The 15,145-nt window shown below is 39.9% G+C and overlaps 1 protein-coding gene across 9 annotated transcripts in view; it reads left to right on the top strand.

Annotated features, from left to right (window-relative positions):
- The window catches only part of usp54b (ubiquitin specific peptidase 54b), a 151,846-nt gene that overhangs the window by 106,891 nt on the left and 29,810 nt on the right, over positions 1 to 15,145 (top strand). For 6 of the 9 annotated variants that reach the window (XM_067430208.1, XM_067430204.1, XM_067430205.1 and 3 more), the window contains 4 exons: positions 594 to 707; positions 795 to 877; positions 7,286 to 7,397; positions 14,810 to 14,956. In XM_067430208.1, coding sequence (XP_067286309.1) covers positions 594 to 707; positions 795 to 877; positions 7,286 to 7,397; positions 14,810 to 14,956 — 456 coding nt within the window. The remainder of the gene's footprint in view (positions 1 to 593; positions 708 to 794; positions 878 to 7,285; positions 7,398 to 14,809; positions 14,957 to 15,145) is intronic. The other 3 variants (XM_067430212.1, XM_067430207.1, XM_067430206.1) reach the window with 2 other exon arrangements.

Genomic DNA, 15,145 nt, shown 5'->3' with positions numbered 1-15,145 from the left:
TAAACCATTTTCCCCCCAGTTACTACTAACTACGTTTTCCTATTGTTAGCTTGAATAGAGGTTAAATGTTTTGAGGAAAACAGAGTAGCATGCTGCTTCTCCAGCAGCAATGCTAGTTATACGGATCTTGCAGGCGTGGTCTGTGCTGTTAGTGAGATGAAAGGAAGGGAACGATAGATTTGATGTATGGTCTTTTTCACCTCTCTCACTTTCTCTCCCACTCCCTCGTTCACCCTCTATTCCTTTGTCAGGAACTTGCAGTGTGATCGATTGATTTTAAATTTGTTCAGCCAGGGAATCAAAAGGACTCTTATGAAAAATAGATGTGTTGTTCTCACTTGATCAGATTAACGTGAAGTGAGTGCTGACAGAGAAAAATGAATATAAGAGCTGGACCACACAACTCACTGTCTCCGATACACATACACAAACACTCATTCAAAGATGCCTTGCTGTTTAAATGCTGTAGGAGTAGCCAACATTCTATACTGCACTGGCACTTGTATATTGTTCCATAATTGTTTATCAAGCCAATGCGCACACTGCACATACTCAGTTACTCGAATTATCCAACAAGTGTTTGTTTTCTCTAGGAGAATCTCCTGATGCGGATCCACTTCCACATCTCAGATGAGACCAAGGAGGACATCTGCACGGCCAAGCACTGCATCCCACATCAAAAGTTTGCCATGACACTTTTCGAACAGGTTGGTGAGGGACATTATGTTTCTTTATTGTGCATTTTATTTGGTTCTTAATAGTTGTTCTATTTTTGTGTTTCTTGTCTCTTCCAGTGTGTTTGCAATAATTGCGGAGCCACGTCGGATCCTCTCCCTTTCATTCAGATGGTGCACTACATCTCCACCACCTCTCTCTGGTAAGTGGAGGACCATGTTTTCATAACAGAATTCATTCATACATAGGTTTTTTTGCTCCTAGAAAGTATTCTGTTCTGTTCTAAAACCTAGTGACAACTCGTTGCCTATTCTCTGCATAGACAGCTGCTTTGTAAGTCAGCATCTTACATCTTGTAACACATTTACATATGCAGAAATTTCACTCAAATAGCAACTTATCATTTTCAATATTAGCATGTTGCTAAACTGACGATACGATAAAAAAGGTGAACTAAATTGATCAAAAATAACAGTAAAGATAAGATATTTATAATATTTCTGTTTGTTTTATCTTTCTATTAATCACAAATCCCGAGAAACATACCACAGTTTGCCCAAAAATATTAAGCAGCACAACTGTTTTCAATATTGTTAATAATAAGAAATCGTTCTTTGGCACCAAATCAGCATATACGAATGATTAATGAAGGATCAAGGAGTAATGAATTACATTTTAAAATATATAAATATAAACCATAAATTTTAAATTGTAATGATATTTCTCAATTCTGTTTAACTGTACTTTCGATCGAATAAATGCAGCCTTGGTTTTATTTGACAGAACGTCATAATGCATTATTTGTGAAGAATGTCAAAATTTAGTAAAATGAGATTAAGTAAAACAAAATTCTCACCATTTGAGTTAAAAGCGCAGCTATGAATCATTAAAATGCTGTCTACATAGGCAGCTCGTTATGTTTTGAAACGGAGCCATTGGTTAGACATTTAGGAAACACTTTATAGAACCGGAGATTGCGACCATCTCCGAACAATCTATAGTCTTATGGTTGGAGGGGAGTAGTTAAGGATGGTTTACCCATGCTGCAAATTTTCTGATTTTGACCTTGAAGATTATGAAGATACTTTTTTTTTCTGGTGAATAACTTGCATAGATTAATCATGACTAGTAACTCTAACAAAGTAAATATGGTCAGTGTTGATTTCATGCAGACTTGAGCGACATGAGATTGGCATGAAATGGAAGTTGCAAGTGACTTTTCTTGCCTATTGTGAAGTATATGCAAGTGAAACAGCGTTTTGAACAAGACAATTTTAGGACAGGCCTTGATTTTGTCCATTGGAAATCGATTGGATCATAGGATCGTTGTGGTGTGCTTGTCCCACAACTTGTCCCACCCTCACGCTAACAAACACATCATCAGAGAAGAAATGAGATGTTACAAGGGAAGGTATTTTGATTGAAGATTATGAGGGCACATGAGTAAAATAAAAAAGATGGATTGTGCATGGATAAATCTTTTACAATTTTTTTTTATTTCATGGTGACTTTAAGCATCTTGCTCAAGATCTCAATGCTAATAGAGCCCCTGTCAATCCGACAGCCTTCAGTTGCTACCACAGAACCATTTGGCCATACTACCGCCAACTGTTATGTCCTGCACTTCACTGTGTTTTGGTTCAGTTTTCTTGTGCTCCACAAATGATGGATACTCTTGCAGTTGAGGGTGATCTATTGGGACTTAGTGGGGTGTTTGAGCATGTGTACACCATTTAGCGCTGGAAATGGACAATTGTGGCTGTTTTGTCACTTTGATGTTGAGTGAGGGTTTCGATTTACACATCAGACTGGAAACTGAAGGTAAGGGAGCCTTCCACAGTGTTTATCGGGTAAGTGAGCCACCAGCTCCAGCTGAATGCTAGGCTGGAATGAGGCTGTATATCACAGGTTATTAGCTGTCATTGTACACATCAGACCCGTGAGAGCCATCTGCTACAGCTATGTACAGGAAATGTGCCCTCTGCAAACCCCTCCCTCATGTCCTATTCTCACACTCTAGTGTATATAGATTGTAACACACATGCAACCTTCATCTGCCATATTTTACGTCTTTTAATCGCTCTGTCCATCCCCATTCTCCTATTTTCCCAAGTATAAATCCCACATGTATGTGTACACTCTCAACTCTTTCTGAAAACGTTCTTACCTGCTGTACAGTATTTCATTCTGAGAGCTTTACAACCCATTTGATGTTTAGACCATGATAAGACCATTTCTCCAATGAGAAAGTGGACCACTAAGGGCACAGATTGGACATTCCCCATAAATCCCTGTGGAATTGTTTCCTTAGCTCACTATATAGGACATCAGAAAGATCAGCATCTCACCCATCTGAGGTTACCAACATGATTCAGAATTTCCCTTTCTTGTTTTATTATGCATTACCAAATGATGGAATAGCCTCCAAGGGCCTGATTTATTAAGACATAAAATAAGACACACACAAAATGAGACACTTAGCCCATTATAAAGGTTTGCGCATATGCATAAAACACATGCACACAAAACTTGATATTTACATAGCAAAACTTGAAGTATTACATAAATTAATATTTATTAATTGTATTTATTTATTATTGACTGTTGTTATTATTATTATTATTATACTATAAAGTTTGAATGCATTTTTATATGCAAACCTTTATAATGCTTAGTTTCTCATTTTGTGTATTATTTTATGTCTTATTAGGTGTCTAAACTGCTCTTGACAGTAGCTGTGTCCCAATTCAGAGTCTGCGTCCTTCAAAGAATGCGGACTTCAAAGGCCACGCCTTCGAAGTCTGCAAGGTCAAACTGAGTGCTGTTAAATGGGGCGGTCTACTGTATGGAGGAATTGTTGCCTAGCAACTTTAACAGCTGCCGTTGACAAGCGCAGTAGAGTTTTGAAAGTTATTTTTAACTGTTTGAAAACAAAACAGAGTTCACAACTTCTCATTTTTCTCACACCTGGTCTATTTATGTACACAATTATGAGTTAAACTATATAAAAATCTAAATTTGAAAATCTTTAAAGGGAACTTTATATTATTAGATATTAAGTATTGAAAACCAGTACTTGCTTTTAAAAGTGAAATCTGGCAATTTCTCCTGTCATCACTTGCGCACAATGAAATCTAGGGAAATCTTAGGCTAAGCCACGAAGGATCCATCTGTTGTATCCTTCTTTGCTCTGGAAACGAAGGACGCCTTAGAAGGAGCCTTCGAATTGGGACAACCTTCATTCCACTGTTGTGACGCAATTGGCCTTCGAAGGATGTTGCCTCTGAATTGGGAAGGGTAATATCATTAAGCTTGTAGGTCAGGGTCTTCAACAATACAGGAAGCACTTTTTTTAACATGAATTGTGTGAAGTTAGATATAACTTGAAAGACGCTCAAGGATCTGTTGCGACCAGAGAATGTGAGCGGTGATGTTTAGTCCGGAGCAAGGGAGTACCTTTCTGAAGATTAAAGGGGGGGTGAAACACTCAGTTTCAGTCAGTGTCATGTCAATCTTGAGTACCTATAGAGTAGCATTGCATCCTGCATATCTCCGAAAAGTCTTTATTTTTTTTATAATTATATAAGAAAGATGCGCTGTTCCTAGTCTTTCCGAAAAAAGCCGAGCGGGTGGGGGCGTGTCATGTGAGCGGAGCTAAATAATGACGTGTGCAGCAGCGCGCTGCAGTGAGGAAAGTGATTCGCTCTGTGAGGAAAGTGATTCGCTCAGTGAGGAAAGTGATTCGCCTGCCGCGTGAGGAAAGTGATTCGCTCTGTGAGGAAAGTGATTCGCTCAGTGAGGAAAGTGATTCGCTCAGTGAGGAAAGTGATTCGCCCGCCGCGTGAGGAAAGTGAGTCGCTCTGTGAGGAAAGTGATTCGCTCTGTGAGGAAAGTGATTCGCTCAGTGAGGAAAGTGATTCGCCCGCCGCGTGAGGAAAGTGAGTCGCTCTGTGAGGAAAGTGATTCGCTCAGTGAGGAAAGTGATTCGCCTGCCGCGTGAGGAAAGTGCTAATACAGATCGACCGCCGGCCTATCAGTGGGTAAGTCAGTAGCTACTGGTTATATCACCTGTTTAGCATCCTACAAGCCAGCGCTTTGATGGGCGTAGCCTGTTGCTTTCGCTCTCTCCCTCGCTCTCTCTCACGCGCTTCCGGTAGAATTGTCCGTACGGCCCATACAAGGAAATTCCGCCCCTGTTAACGTCAAAAGGGACGCATGATCTCAAAAAACTTGCCGAAACTTATGACTAACCGGAAGTAGTATTTTTGACAAAGAAATACTCCCATCAAACGTCCACCTTAACTTTTGAAACTTTGTCTATGTTTAGTATGGGATTCCAAGTCTTTAACAGTGTAAAAAGATCAGTATGCATGAAACAGCATTTCACCCCCCCTTTAAGTACACTCAGGGCCGTTCACTCAACCCAGAATGCCCTTTTTACTGGTTTGAGAATATGTGAAATAAGGTGGTGTATCTTAGTGCTCCTTTACATTAAAACTAGGCTAAGTTGTAACTTTGCACTAAGTTGGTGCAACCGGCCCCTGATTTGAATGTACATACAGAGTTTGCACTCAGAATGACCAAACACTCATCAAAATTTACCCTTTCACATAAACAAGCAGTTTCTGTCCTTTCTTGTGTTCGCACAAACACACTTTTAATCCATAGTAAATTGTGTGCTCTGCCACGTGGCTGTATGTATAGTACATTTATAGTACAATTATATTATATTTATAGTATAAATTATAGTACAATGTGTTCCCTCATTTATGGATGCAGGTACCCCTGTACAGCCTTGAATTATCATGCAACAGCCTTAATATGAACACACACACACACTCTAAGTGGGTAGCCACGTTCACATGCATTCACAAACATACACCAGAAAAAAAGGCTACGCAATATGCTCAAAATCCTAACTCATTGTTTTTTATCCAGAAACAAAGCTGTTAAACCAGGCTCGCACATATCTTGGAAAACAATGGAAGTCGTAGGGTTTATTTATTTATCTTTTTTCTGAAACAGATTGGATAGGTTTATCTGTACTGGGAGGCTTAAATTTGTCATTCTGAAAGAACTGATGTACAGTTGTACACTACAAACCAGGCATCTACCTATGCATGGCACATTTGGGTTTCTTCTTCCAAATGAAATCAGGTGACCCTTGTTCACTGCCGAAAGCACCAACAGTGGGCACATGAGCATCAGAATTGGACCATGGAGCAATGGAAGAAGGTTGTCTGGTCTGATGAATCACTTTTTTTTTTTAAAATCACATGAATGGCTTGGTGCGTGTGCGTCACTTACCTGGGGAACACATGGCACCAGGATGCACTATGGGAAGAAGACAAGCTGGCGGAGGCGATGTTCTGCTGAAAAACCTTGGGTCCTGCCATCCATGTGGATGTTACTTTGACACGTACCAGCTACCTAAGCATTGTTGCAGTCCATGTACACCTTTTCATGGAAACAGTATTCCCTGTTGGCTGTGACCTCATTCAGCAGGATAATGCACCCTGCCACAAAGCAAAAATGGTTCAGGAATGGTTTGAGGAGCACAAAAACAAGTTTTAGGTGTTGACTTGGCCTTGTCCAATCCATGGAGAACCCACCCCACAACTTACAGGACTTAAAGGATCTGCTGCTAACATCTTGGTGCCAGACATAACATTGTGTATATATACTGTATATATACTAAAATAGGATAAACAAATTTATGTTTGTAAATAGTTTGTAAATCGACCATACATTTTGCAAATCGTCCGTATTCCCATCATGTGTCACCCTGTGAATGATAATATTCTTAAGATGTATGCAGTGTGATAGCTTGTATAGATTGATGAATATGTAGGGAGCATGCAAGAAAAGAAAAAAGATGATACCTTCCACCCTCTTAACAGCATTATTAACGTGTTGAATATGATGAGTGATAATCTGAGATTATGAACACTGCATGCTAAACAATGTGAAGAGCGTTTCAAGTTCAAAGTGGCTATTTTAATACCTTAACAATTAAGTTTCCAATAGAGGAGCACGTTTTCTGTGAAAAGGAACATATTAAATGTAATTCTCAGTATGAGCGTCATTTCCAAGCAAAGCACACTGAAAAATTCTGAAAGTAAGACAGCGAGAGAAAGGGTAGACCTGTCTGCCTGATCTAAATTAATGTCTGTGTATAGGTCGTATTTAGCCCTTAAGGGACTGTCTCGGCACATTTCCTCCATGCGGACATGCTGACAGACGGTTCATATGTGCAGATATGCTGCATGTCAAATGGATGCTATCACGCTTTGCTTTAGGAAACATTAGCCAGTAAAGTACGCTGATTTCTGTGCAGGCCTGCGGCTCTTGTCCTGATGGAGACCATGTGGAGATGGAACAGAGGACTAGTGCTGCTACATTAGTTTCTGATGTCTTCCAGGGAATAGTGATCTACTGACGATATATAACATTTATGTACTGTAGACTTTGTAAGGTTGTTGAGCAGCTGAAATAAAGGTGTACATGCTGGTTATTCTTCTTTTTATTAAAGTTCAACATTAATGAATGTAAAGTTTTCAGTGGTATTCACACTGGTGCTTGAGGACACATCTGTCTCTTATTCCCTCTGCTGCAGTAACCAAGCTGTGCGAATGCTGGAATGTAAGGAGAAGCCCACACCCGACATGTTTGGAGAGCTTCTCCGCAACGCCAGCACAATGGGCGACCTGCGAAACTGTCCAGTGAGTACACGCATACACACCTGTCTACCTCAGCATTTTTCATCAATTTTTTCTGATGAAGAAGCGGAGTAATCAGTGGTAGACCATCTACAAATCAGTGTTACATGAGAAAGTCGAGGTCAATTTTATTGCTAACTCAAATAACTAGGATGTAGAACTCATGTTTCGGAAGGCAGAGGATGGGTCGCCACCGACCATTAATTGGCATACTATAAACTGTATATTTAATTAATGGTTTAAATAAATGTTTTTTTTAGGTGCACATTTTAAATAGATTTTTTTTTTTTGCTGGTTGCTTGTTCCGCTTTTCTTTGTTGTTTTTTCCTCCCAATTGATTTTCTTTACAGTTTTGTAACATGCTTTTCTTTATCCATTTGTTATAATAATTTTAAATATACTAATTTAAAATATATATCACATTTTTTTATAAATGTATTGTTTTATTTAATAACATTTTAAAACATTTAAATGTTTCAATGTGTATTAATTAGTCAGTTTTAAAAGTTATTTATTTCCATATTGTATATTTAATTTTTTTTTATAGTGTATTAAAGGTGCTATCTATAGTAGCACTATAGGTGCTATTCCCTATGTAGTAATTTTGCAGTAAAATATCCAAAAAACACTAGGCCAGTGTTATAGATTTTGTTCAGTTGAGTTCTTACAATATTCCAAATGTTTCCAAATATTTGTAAATTGTGAGAAAATAGCTATTTTAACCATGGAACCGGGATGTCTGAGGGAGTCGCCCGTCAATTTTGCATAACTGCTTTACCCTCGGTTTCTGTTTTTTTTTTTTTGGCAGAAACGCTTTACTCTTAGCAGTGTGAACAAGTGTCACAGCAGCCGCTGATCAAACGCACAGAGTAACGTCATAAAATAATTTTAAACACACTTAAATGTATCTGACAAATGGAGATGCGTTACCTCATACTCATGCTCATACTACAATAACGTTAACGGTTCAAAATGCCTTTTTTAATAGGTGCCCTCTAGCAGACGGAAAAGTTACATAGTGTAGCTTTAAACAAGTTGCGATTAGTCTTTTCTTCCTTATTGTGATGTATATCGGAATGAAATGACTTCTCGAACAAGAAAAAATGTGGGGCAGGACTAGGGATGGGTGTCGAGAACCGTTTCCATTTTAGAACCTGTTCTAAATTTCCCTGAACCGGTGATTTGATAAGGTTTTCTGTGTGCGCATTTCAGGATGCTTTCACACCTGAGCGTTTGTTTCGGAATATGGTGTGTTTTCTCCCTTGGTTTGGGTTCGTTTAAAGGGGTACTTTAGCACTGGGAAGATGCATCTGTATTTAAACTGGGTCATTAATGTTGTAGAAATGTGAAATTATTTTTGAATTTGGTTCCTTCTAGACTGAAAAAAGACAGAAAATGTATTTTTGTCTCATGGGGATGAAAGATGACAATTCCCAGAATGCTTCGTTGCCCTACGAGGCCACTCCCAAAGCCACCACAACTGGATTACTGTGACAAAGTTGGAGAAACGACACTACAATTAAATACTGAACGTGTCTGTTAAATATAGTGAGTTCCCTCTGCTGGCTGTAGTCTTTAGCCTTTGGCCAAAAATTCCTCCGATGACGATCATTTGAATATACTCCAGGGTTTCTACTGATACATACCTATGCTAATCGCTGAAGTAACCCTTTAAGCAAATGCGAACACGGCCATCGTGCTTGGATCCACAACAAAACAATCTCTCCGAGACAGGCTGAAAGAGGTGGTCTCGGCACGATTGCAAACAAACTCTGAGGCGGTGAAAGCAATTCGACCCAACAAACCAAGTGGCATTATAATTCATAACAGGTATGCTATATAAATAGCAGTAGTGTCTGATTCTGTGAGTGAATTGTGTTGTGAAAACAAAAAGAGCATCGCTTCATCTTAAAATGTTGTGTAATTGCGCTTCTCTGTGTGAGAATGCGGTCCCGATGAAGCCTTGATTTCTGCTCTAGCTGCATTATAACATTCGTATGGTGTTGGCGTGTGTCAGTGCTGGGAGATCCAGAAAGAGCGCGTTTAAATTTGCTTCAGTATTAATACAAATGTCGTATATAATATAACATCAGGAATGACAGCTACATTTGTGTTTGTGTGCCTCGACAATATATAAAGCCACAATAAGTTCACAGAGTGAACTTGTCAATCATCTTGATGGATGACGCAGAGGAAACTCTGACCAATAAGAGAACAGTTGTACTTTCATGTGACATAAACGCATTTTGGTACGCTTTGAAATATTGCCCTATGAAAGCAAACCAAACCAAGAAAATGCAACATTGTAACAAATTAAGTCCCTGTTTCAGAACCAAACAAACAATCTACAGGTGTGAGAACACCCTTGTGATTTTAAACCATGTTGCAGACACAGAACGGCTTCTCATAGTGAATAGTGCATGATAATAAATTCACTTCAAATAGAGACACAAATAAATGCAGTCGGTTATGTCTTAAGACAGTTGAAAAAAAAAGATGAAAGCACACATGTAACAGTATGGGATCCGTGCAGCTCTTAAAGTGACAGCAGATTTTCCTGATGCCATCTCTATAGTAATGTTAATCAAACGACAAAAGACACTTGCTGTTCTAGACTGAATAACTTCTGTAACATTACATTACAGTTTCTGGACCTGAATACCTGAAAATGTTTATTTCAATGTATATTTCAATTTGAGTTGTATTTATTTGTGCAATAGCTAGTCTTTAGTGTTCTTCCTTGTCTTTAGCCTGTTGATTTTTGTTCATGGTATTCAGCTACAATGCAATGTTTTGCAATAAGACTTAGAATAAATGTAAATGATATCTAAGGTTTTATTTACCTTATTGGTATCGAAATTAGGAATCGATAAGAATCGGAATTGTTAAAATTAAAACGATACCCAACCCTAGGTGGGACTTGATATTTTTGTCCATCGGGAATTTATTGGATCGTTGTGGTTGCTGCAGTCTCATGTGAGTGACAGGTTTTTCCGCCTTTACACCAGTAAACACATCAGCAGAGAAGAGAGAGGGGAAAGATTAAAGATTATGAGGGCACATGCATTTAAAAGAAAATGGTGTCACGGTCCAAACAAATAATTTATAATAAATACTGCACTAGTCCACAAAAAATAAGAATTGTTTCATCAAATGTCAACAGAACTCAACTGCACTGTGTTGGCAAGTCTGCGGTTTTCCTGAGGGTTGTTTTCCATATCCGTGGGTTGAAGTGACCTCAATTATGTGATATATAGACCCAGGAATGCGAATTTTAGCAGGCAACCGTACCAAAATAACACACTTTACCCCCCAAACGCCATTTTTTCCCGGAGAACCCTCCCCCAAGAAGCTATATTGTTTTGGGCTGGTAGTTGGCAGGGTTTGTTGTAAAAAGTTGGCAACCCTGTCTGCATGCATGCTGGAATAGGTAACGTTAGAATAAAAAGATGAGTGTCAATGATCTTTGCTGGTGTTGTAAAAAAAGAAAGAAAATAATTGAAGTACTTACCAACAGGATGATCATTTAATTAATAAATACTGCACTAGTCCATAAAAAATAAGATTTGTTCATTTTAAATTCAACATGACTTTAAATGTCACTCTCAGTCCTCAATACAAGCACAGCTTTATTGGAAGTTGTTTGCCTGTGGCAATGGTAACATTTACAGTTTAGCACTGAAGCATGACCTAACAGAATCAAGTATTTCAGAGAGTGTTTAATATTGTCTTAAAATGTAAAGCCAAAATTTCACCATTCAATCAAATCCCATTGGATTAAATTAAGTCAAGCCTACTTTTTCAACAATGTCACTTAGTTTGATTTTGCCTATTAGCTTGATCTTCACCCAAAGTGCAATAGTTTTCAAACCACACAGACACTCATTTATGCTCCGCTGTTCCCATGGAAGCATAGCCTGGATGCCAGCCGAACGTAGCCCCGCCCACAACATTTTTAGGTCGAGCAGTTCGATCTGGCCTTGCTCCATAGAGGAGTAATTATCCCCGAACAGAAACTGTTCGGACCAATGAAATCATCAGGGCGGGCTTTAGACGATGACGGACAGATAATCAACAGTAACGTAATCATGCACGTCATCAAAGGGGCTTGGATTATATTTTTTCGAATCCTAAACGGAGAGCTTGTTTGTATATGCATTCACCTTCACAATTTCTCTCAGAAATGATGATCATGTTGGATAAGTACTCTGTGTATCATTAAATTATTCTATTTTTTTACAACACCGGCAAAGATTGTGTATTCCAGCCTGATTTCAGCGCGCGTGCAGACAGGGTTGTCAAGTTTTCACAACAAAACCCGCCAACTACTAGCCCTAAACAATAGCTTCTCGGGGGGTTTTCCGGGGGAAAAATGGCGTTTGGGGGGTAAAATGTGTGTTATTTTGGCAAACTCATGGGTCTATATATCACATAATAGCCGCTTCAACCCGCGGACATAGAAAACAACCCAAAGGGGAAAAAAACGCGGACTTGGCAACGCAGTGCAGTTGAACTATGTTGACATTTGACAAAGCGTTGCTTCGTTGCTCTGATTGGTTGTAGGTCTATCCAATTGATGTCTTTCCTGGTTCGGTTGAAACACGCCCCATAATCACAGCCCAATGGAGCAGTTTCAGACTCATATTCTGACCAGAATTGAGTATGACCACGTCAGGCTAATGGAACCATACAGGCCGTCTGTTTTCCGCCTGAGAGGGTCTTTTGCTCAATACTCCTATGTTCTCAACAGATGACAGACCCGCCACACACACAGTCCTGCCCTTTTGCACACCAGCTGCTGATCAGCTCTTACCACACACAGTTGCACCCTCACCCTGCCACAGGAGGCGGCAGATTTCATAACCCGAAACACTTTCCAGCATCATTCAGCATGCTTACGGAGAAACCCGTGTCAGCGGCTTTGGAGTGCGCTCTGTCCTAAATCAGCAGAATGATTCAAATTGAATTTGAGGCTAAAATCCATGCCTTCATTTCCAGTGATTTTCCATTTGTTGATTCCCTGAAATGACTTTATTGAAATGCATCTGAGATCACGGTAGTCTGTGGCGTCACTGCTCTTTAGAAGCTTTGTCATCTGGCCCTGAAAGCATGTTTGTCTGGATTCCCAGCGCTTGGCAAGACAGACTGTGGAGCTGAGGCTAACAATGATCTCTAATGGGACACTGTGTGTCTGTCCCAAAGCTCAGCAGTGCTGCCGCTGCTGGCTGTTCATTGGCCGCCTCGCTTGTGTGTGTTTGTCTTTGATGGAGCAACTGAGGCAGAGCGAGAGAGGACGGTTTTGAGAACTGAGCTCTTTGTCCTATCCCTTCCTGCCCAGGTCTGGTGCCAGCCTGGTGCCGCCCGCTGCCGCTCCACAAAAGCAGTGCTCGGCTAGGTTCTTTGCACGTTAAAGGAAGAGGTCAGGCTGGCAGTGGTGCTCGTCGCCAGAGCCTTTCCCCATGCCTGTTTCCGTATACCGCTGCCAAAGCGCTCGACGGAGGGCGGTGACTCAAAGAGCACAGCTAGAACATTGGGTGCTGAACATAAGGCCCTGCTGGACCGTGCTGCACTGTTTGAAGCGCTCCTTTCATCTCTCCTTCCCCTTTTCTCTCTCTCACGCACATGCACTTGCACGAACAAGATTAGGGCTGCGTGATATATCGAAATGAAATTGATATTGTGATATTGATATTGTGTGCCATGTAAATATATGTACTGTTGGTTTCAGAGTGAACCATTTACATGTCTAGTTCATGATACAGTGCTTCTGAGTCTCAAACGCTAAACGGAATTCTAAAAGGCTGTGAGCTGCCTGCATGTAAATTAACACAGTGCCTACACTTTGAAACCGTGAGCACATTTATTTATTTATTTGACAGCAACCCATTAAAATAAAATCTTGATTATTTACCAATTAAAAATTTAAGAAATTAATCCTTAAATATTTGGGTTGTAATTATACACTAGATTAAAAAGACCATACAATACTTTTCTAGTTTGTTTAATATTTTTAATAGTATTCATAATAATAATAATAATTATTATTATTGTATAGCCACATGGAATTGGTCAAAAACAGGGTGAATGTGGCCTATACATATACAAATGGATTTTTGTTTTGTTTTTTTATTCTTCATTTTTTGGTCTGAGATGGTTCTGTTTAAAGTAACCCCAACTATGAACACAGATATAAAAAATAAAAAAAATAAATAAAAAAAAACGAATTGTTTAGCCCTAAAAGGATTTTGCACTGAAAGTAATTTTTTATTAACTTTTCTATGCATATGTAGCCTGATGTCGTCATACTCAATTCTAGTCAGAATATGAGTCAGATTCTGCTTCATTGGGCTGCAATTATGGGGCGTGTTTCAAATAAACCAGGAAAGACATCAATTGGATCGACCTACAACCAATCAGACCAATGGAGCGACGCATAACGTTAGTTGTTAAATGTCAACAGAACTCAACTGCACTGTGTTGCCATGTCTGCGGTTTTCCTGAGGGTTGTTTTCCATGTCCGTGGGTTGAAGTGACCTCAATTATGTGATATATAGACCCAGGAATGTGCATTTTAGCAGGCAACCGTACAAAAATAACACACTTTACCCCCCAAACGCCATTTTTTCCCAGGGAGCACTCCCCCAAGAGGCTATATTGTTTTGGGCTGGTAGTTGGCAGGGTTTGTTGTAAAATCTTGGCAACCCTGTCTGCATGCATGCTGGAATAAGTGTCAATGATCTTTGCTGGTGTTGTAAAAAAAAGAATTGAAGTACTTACCAACATGATGATCCTTTTTGAGAGAAATAGTGAAGATGACTGCATATACAAACAAGTTCTCCGTTTAGGAGAGGTTTTGCCTTTGATAACGTGAATGATTACGTTACTGTTTATCATCTGTCCATCATCGTATGAAGCCCGCCCTGACAATTTCATTGATCCAAACAGATTCTGTTTCCGGCATAATTACTCCTCTATGAATCAAGTCCAGATGGAAGTGCCCGAGCTCACATGCTGTGGGCGGGGCTGAGTTCGGCTGGCATCCAGGCTAATGCATAGGAGCTCCCCATCAATATCACCCAACCATTCCAGAATGAATACTGTAATTCTTACAGCTGATGTATACTTCTGCATCGGACCTGCGCCATAGCCTCTATGCTGTGGGCTATGCGTTGATTTTCATTTAGGCTGTGTCGATTTTCATTACATCTGTGTCGTTGTCTGTGTCGACTTGCAATTACACATGCAGAGGGAACATGATAACTCCTGAGGGAGGGGTTCTGGCAGACCAATCACAGCATTTGCGGTCCACATAGAACCACTTGTATTTTTTCACATGGCAATATATATCGCAGAAAAATCCTTTAATATTGTGCAGCCCTAATCAAGATGCCCTCTTTTTTGTCTCATCATTTTAGAGTAACTGTGGCGAAATGTTGCGGATTCGGCGGGTTCTGATGAACTGCCCGGAGATCATCAGCATCGGCTTGGTGTGGGACTCGGACCACTCTGATTTGGCTGAAGACGTCATCCACAGCCTGGGCACGTGCCTGCGTTTGGGTGATGTAAGACTCATGCACGCACGGACAACACACTTTTGCTGTTCCTTTTTGTTGTCACCTCAATGCAGTAACCTTGAGCTTCCAGCTCCCCCTCTCTTATGCACATTCCAGGACAAAAGGAGGAAACACAGTGTACTCTTTGTCACATTCAATATCTCCATGGCCCCAGTAGTGTAACAGTGTTCTCAAGTA

Source organism: Pseudorasbora parva, chromosome 21 (genome assembly GCF_024679245.1).
Source record: "Pseudorasbora parva isolate DD20220531a chromosome 21, ASM2467924v1, whole genome shotgun sequence".
NCBI classification, from domain to species: Eukaryota; Metazoa; Chordata; class Actinopteri; order Cypriniformes; family Gobionidae; genus Pseudorasbora; species Pseudorasbora parva.
Note: the sequence above shows the minus strand (reverse complement) of the source record. Positions and strands in the feature narration are given on the sequence as shown.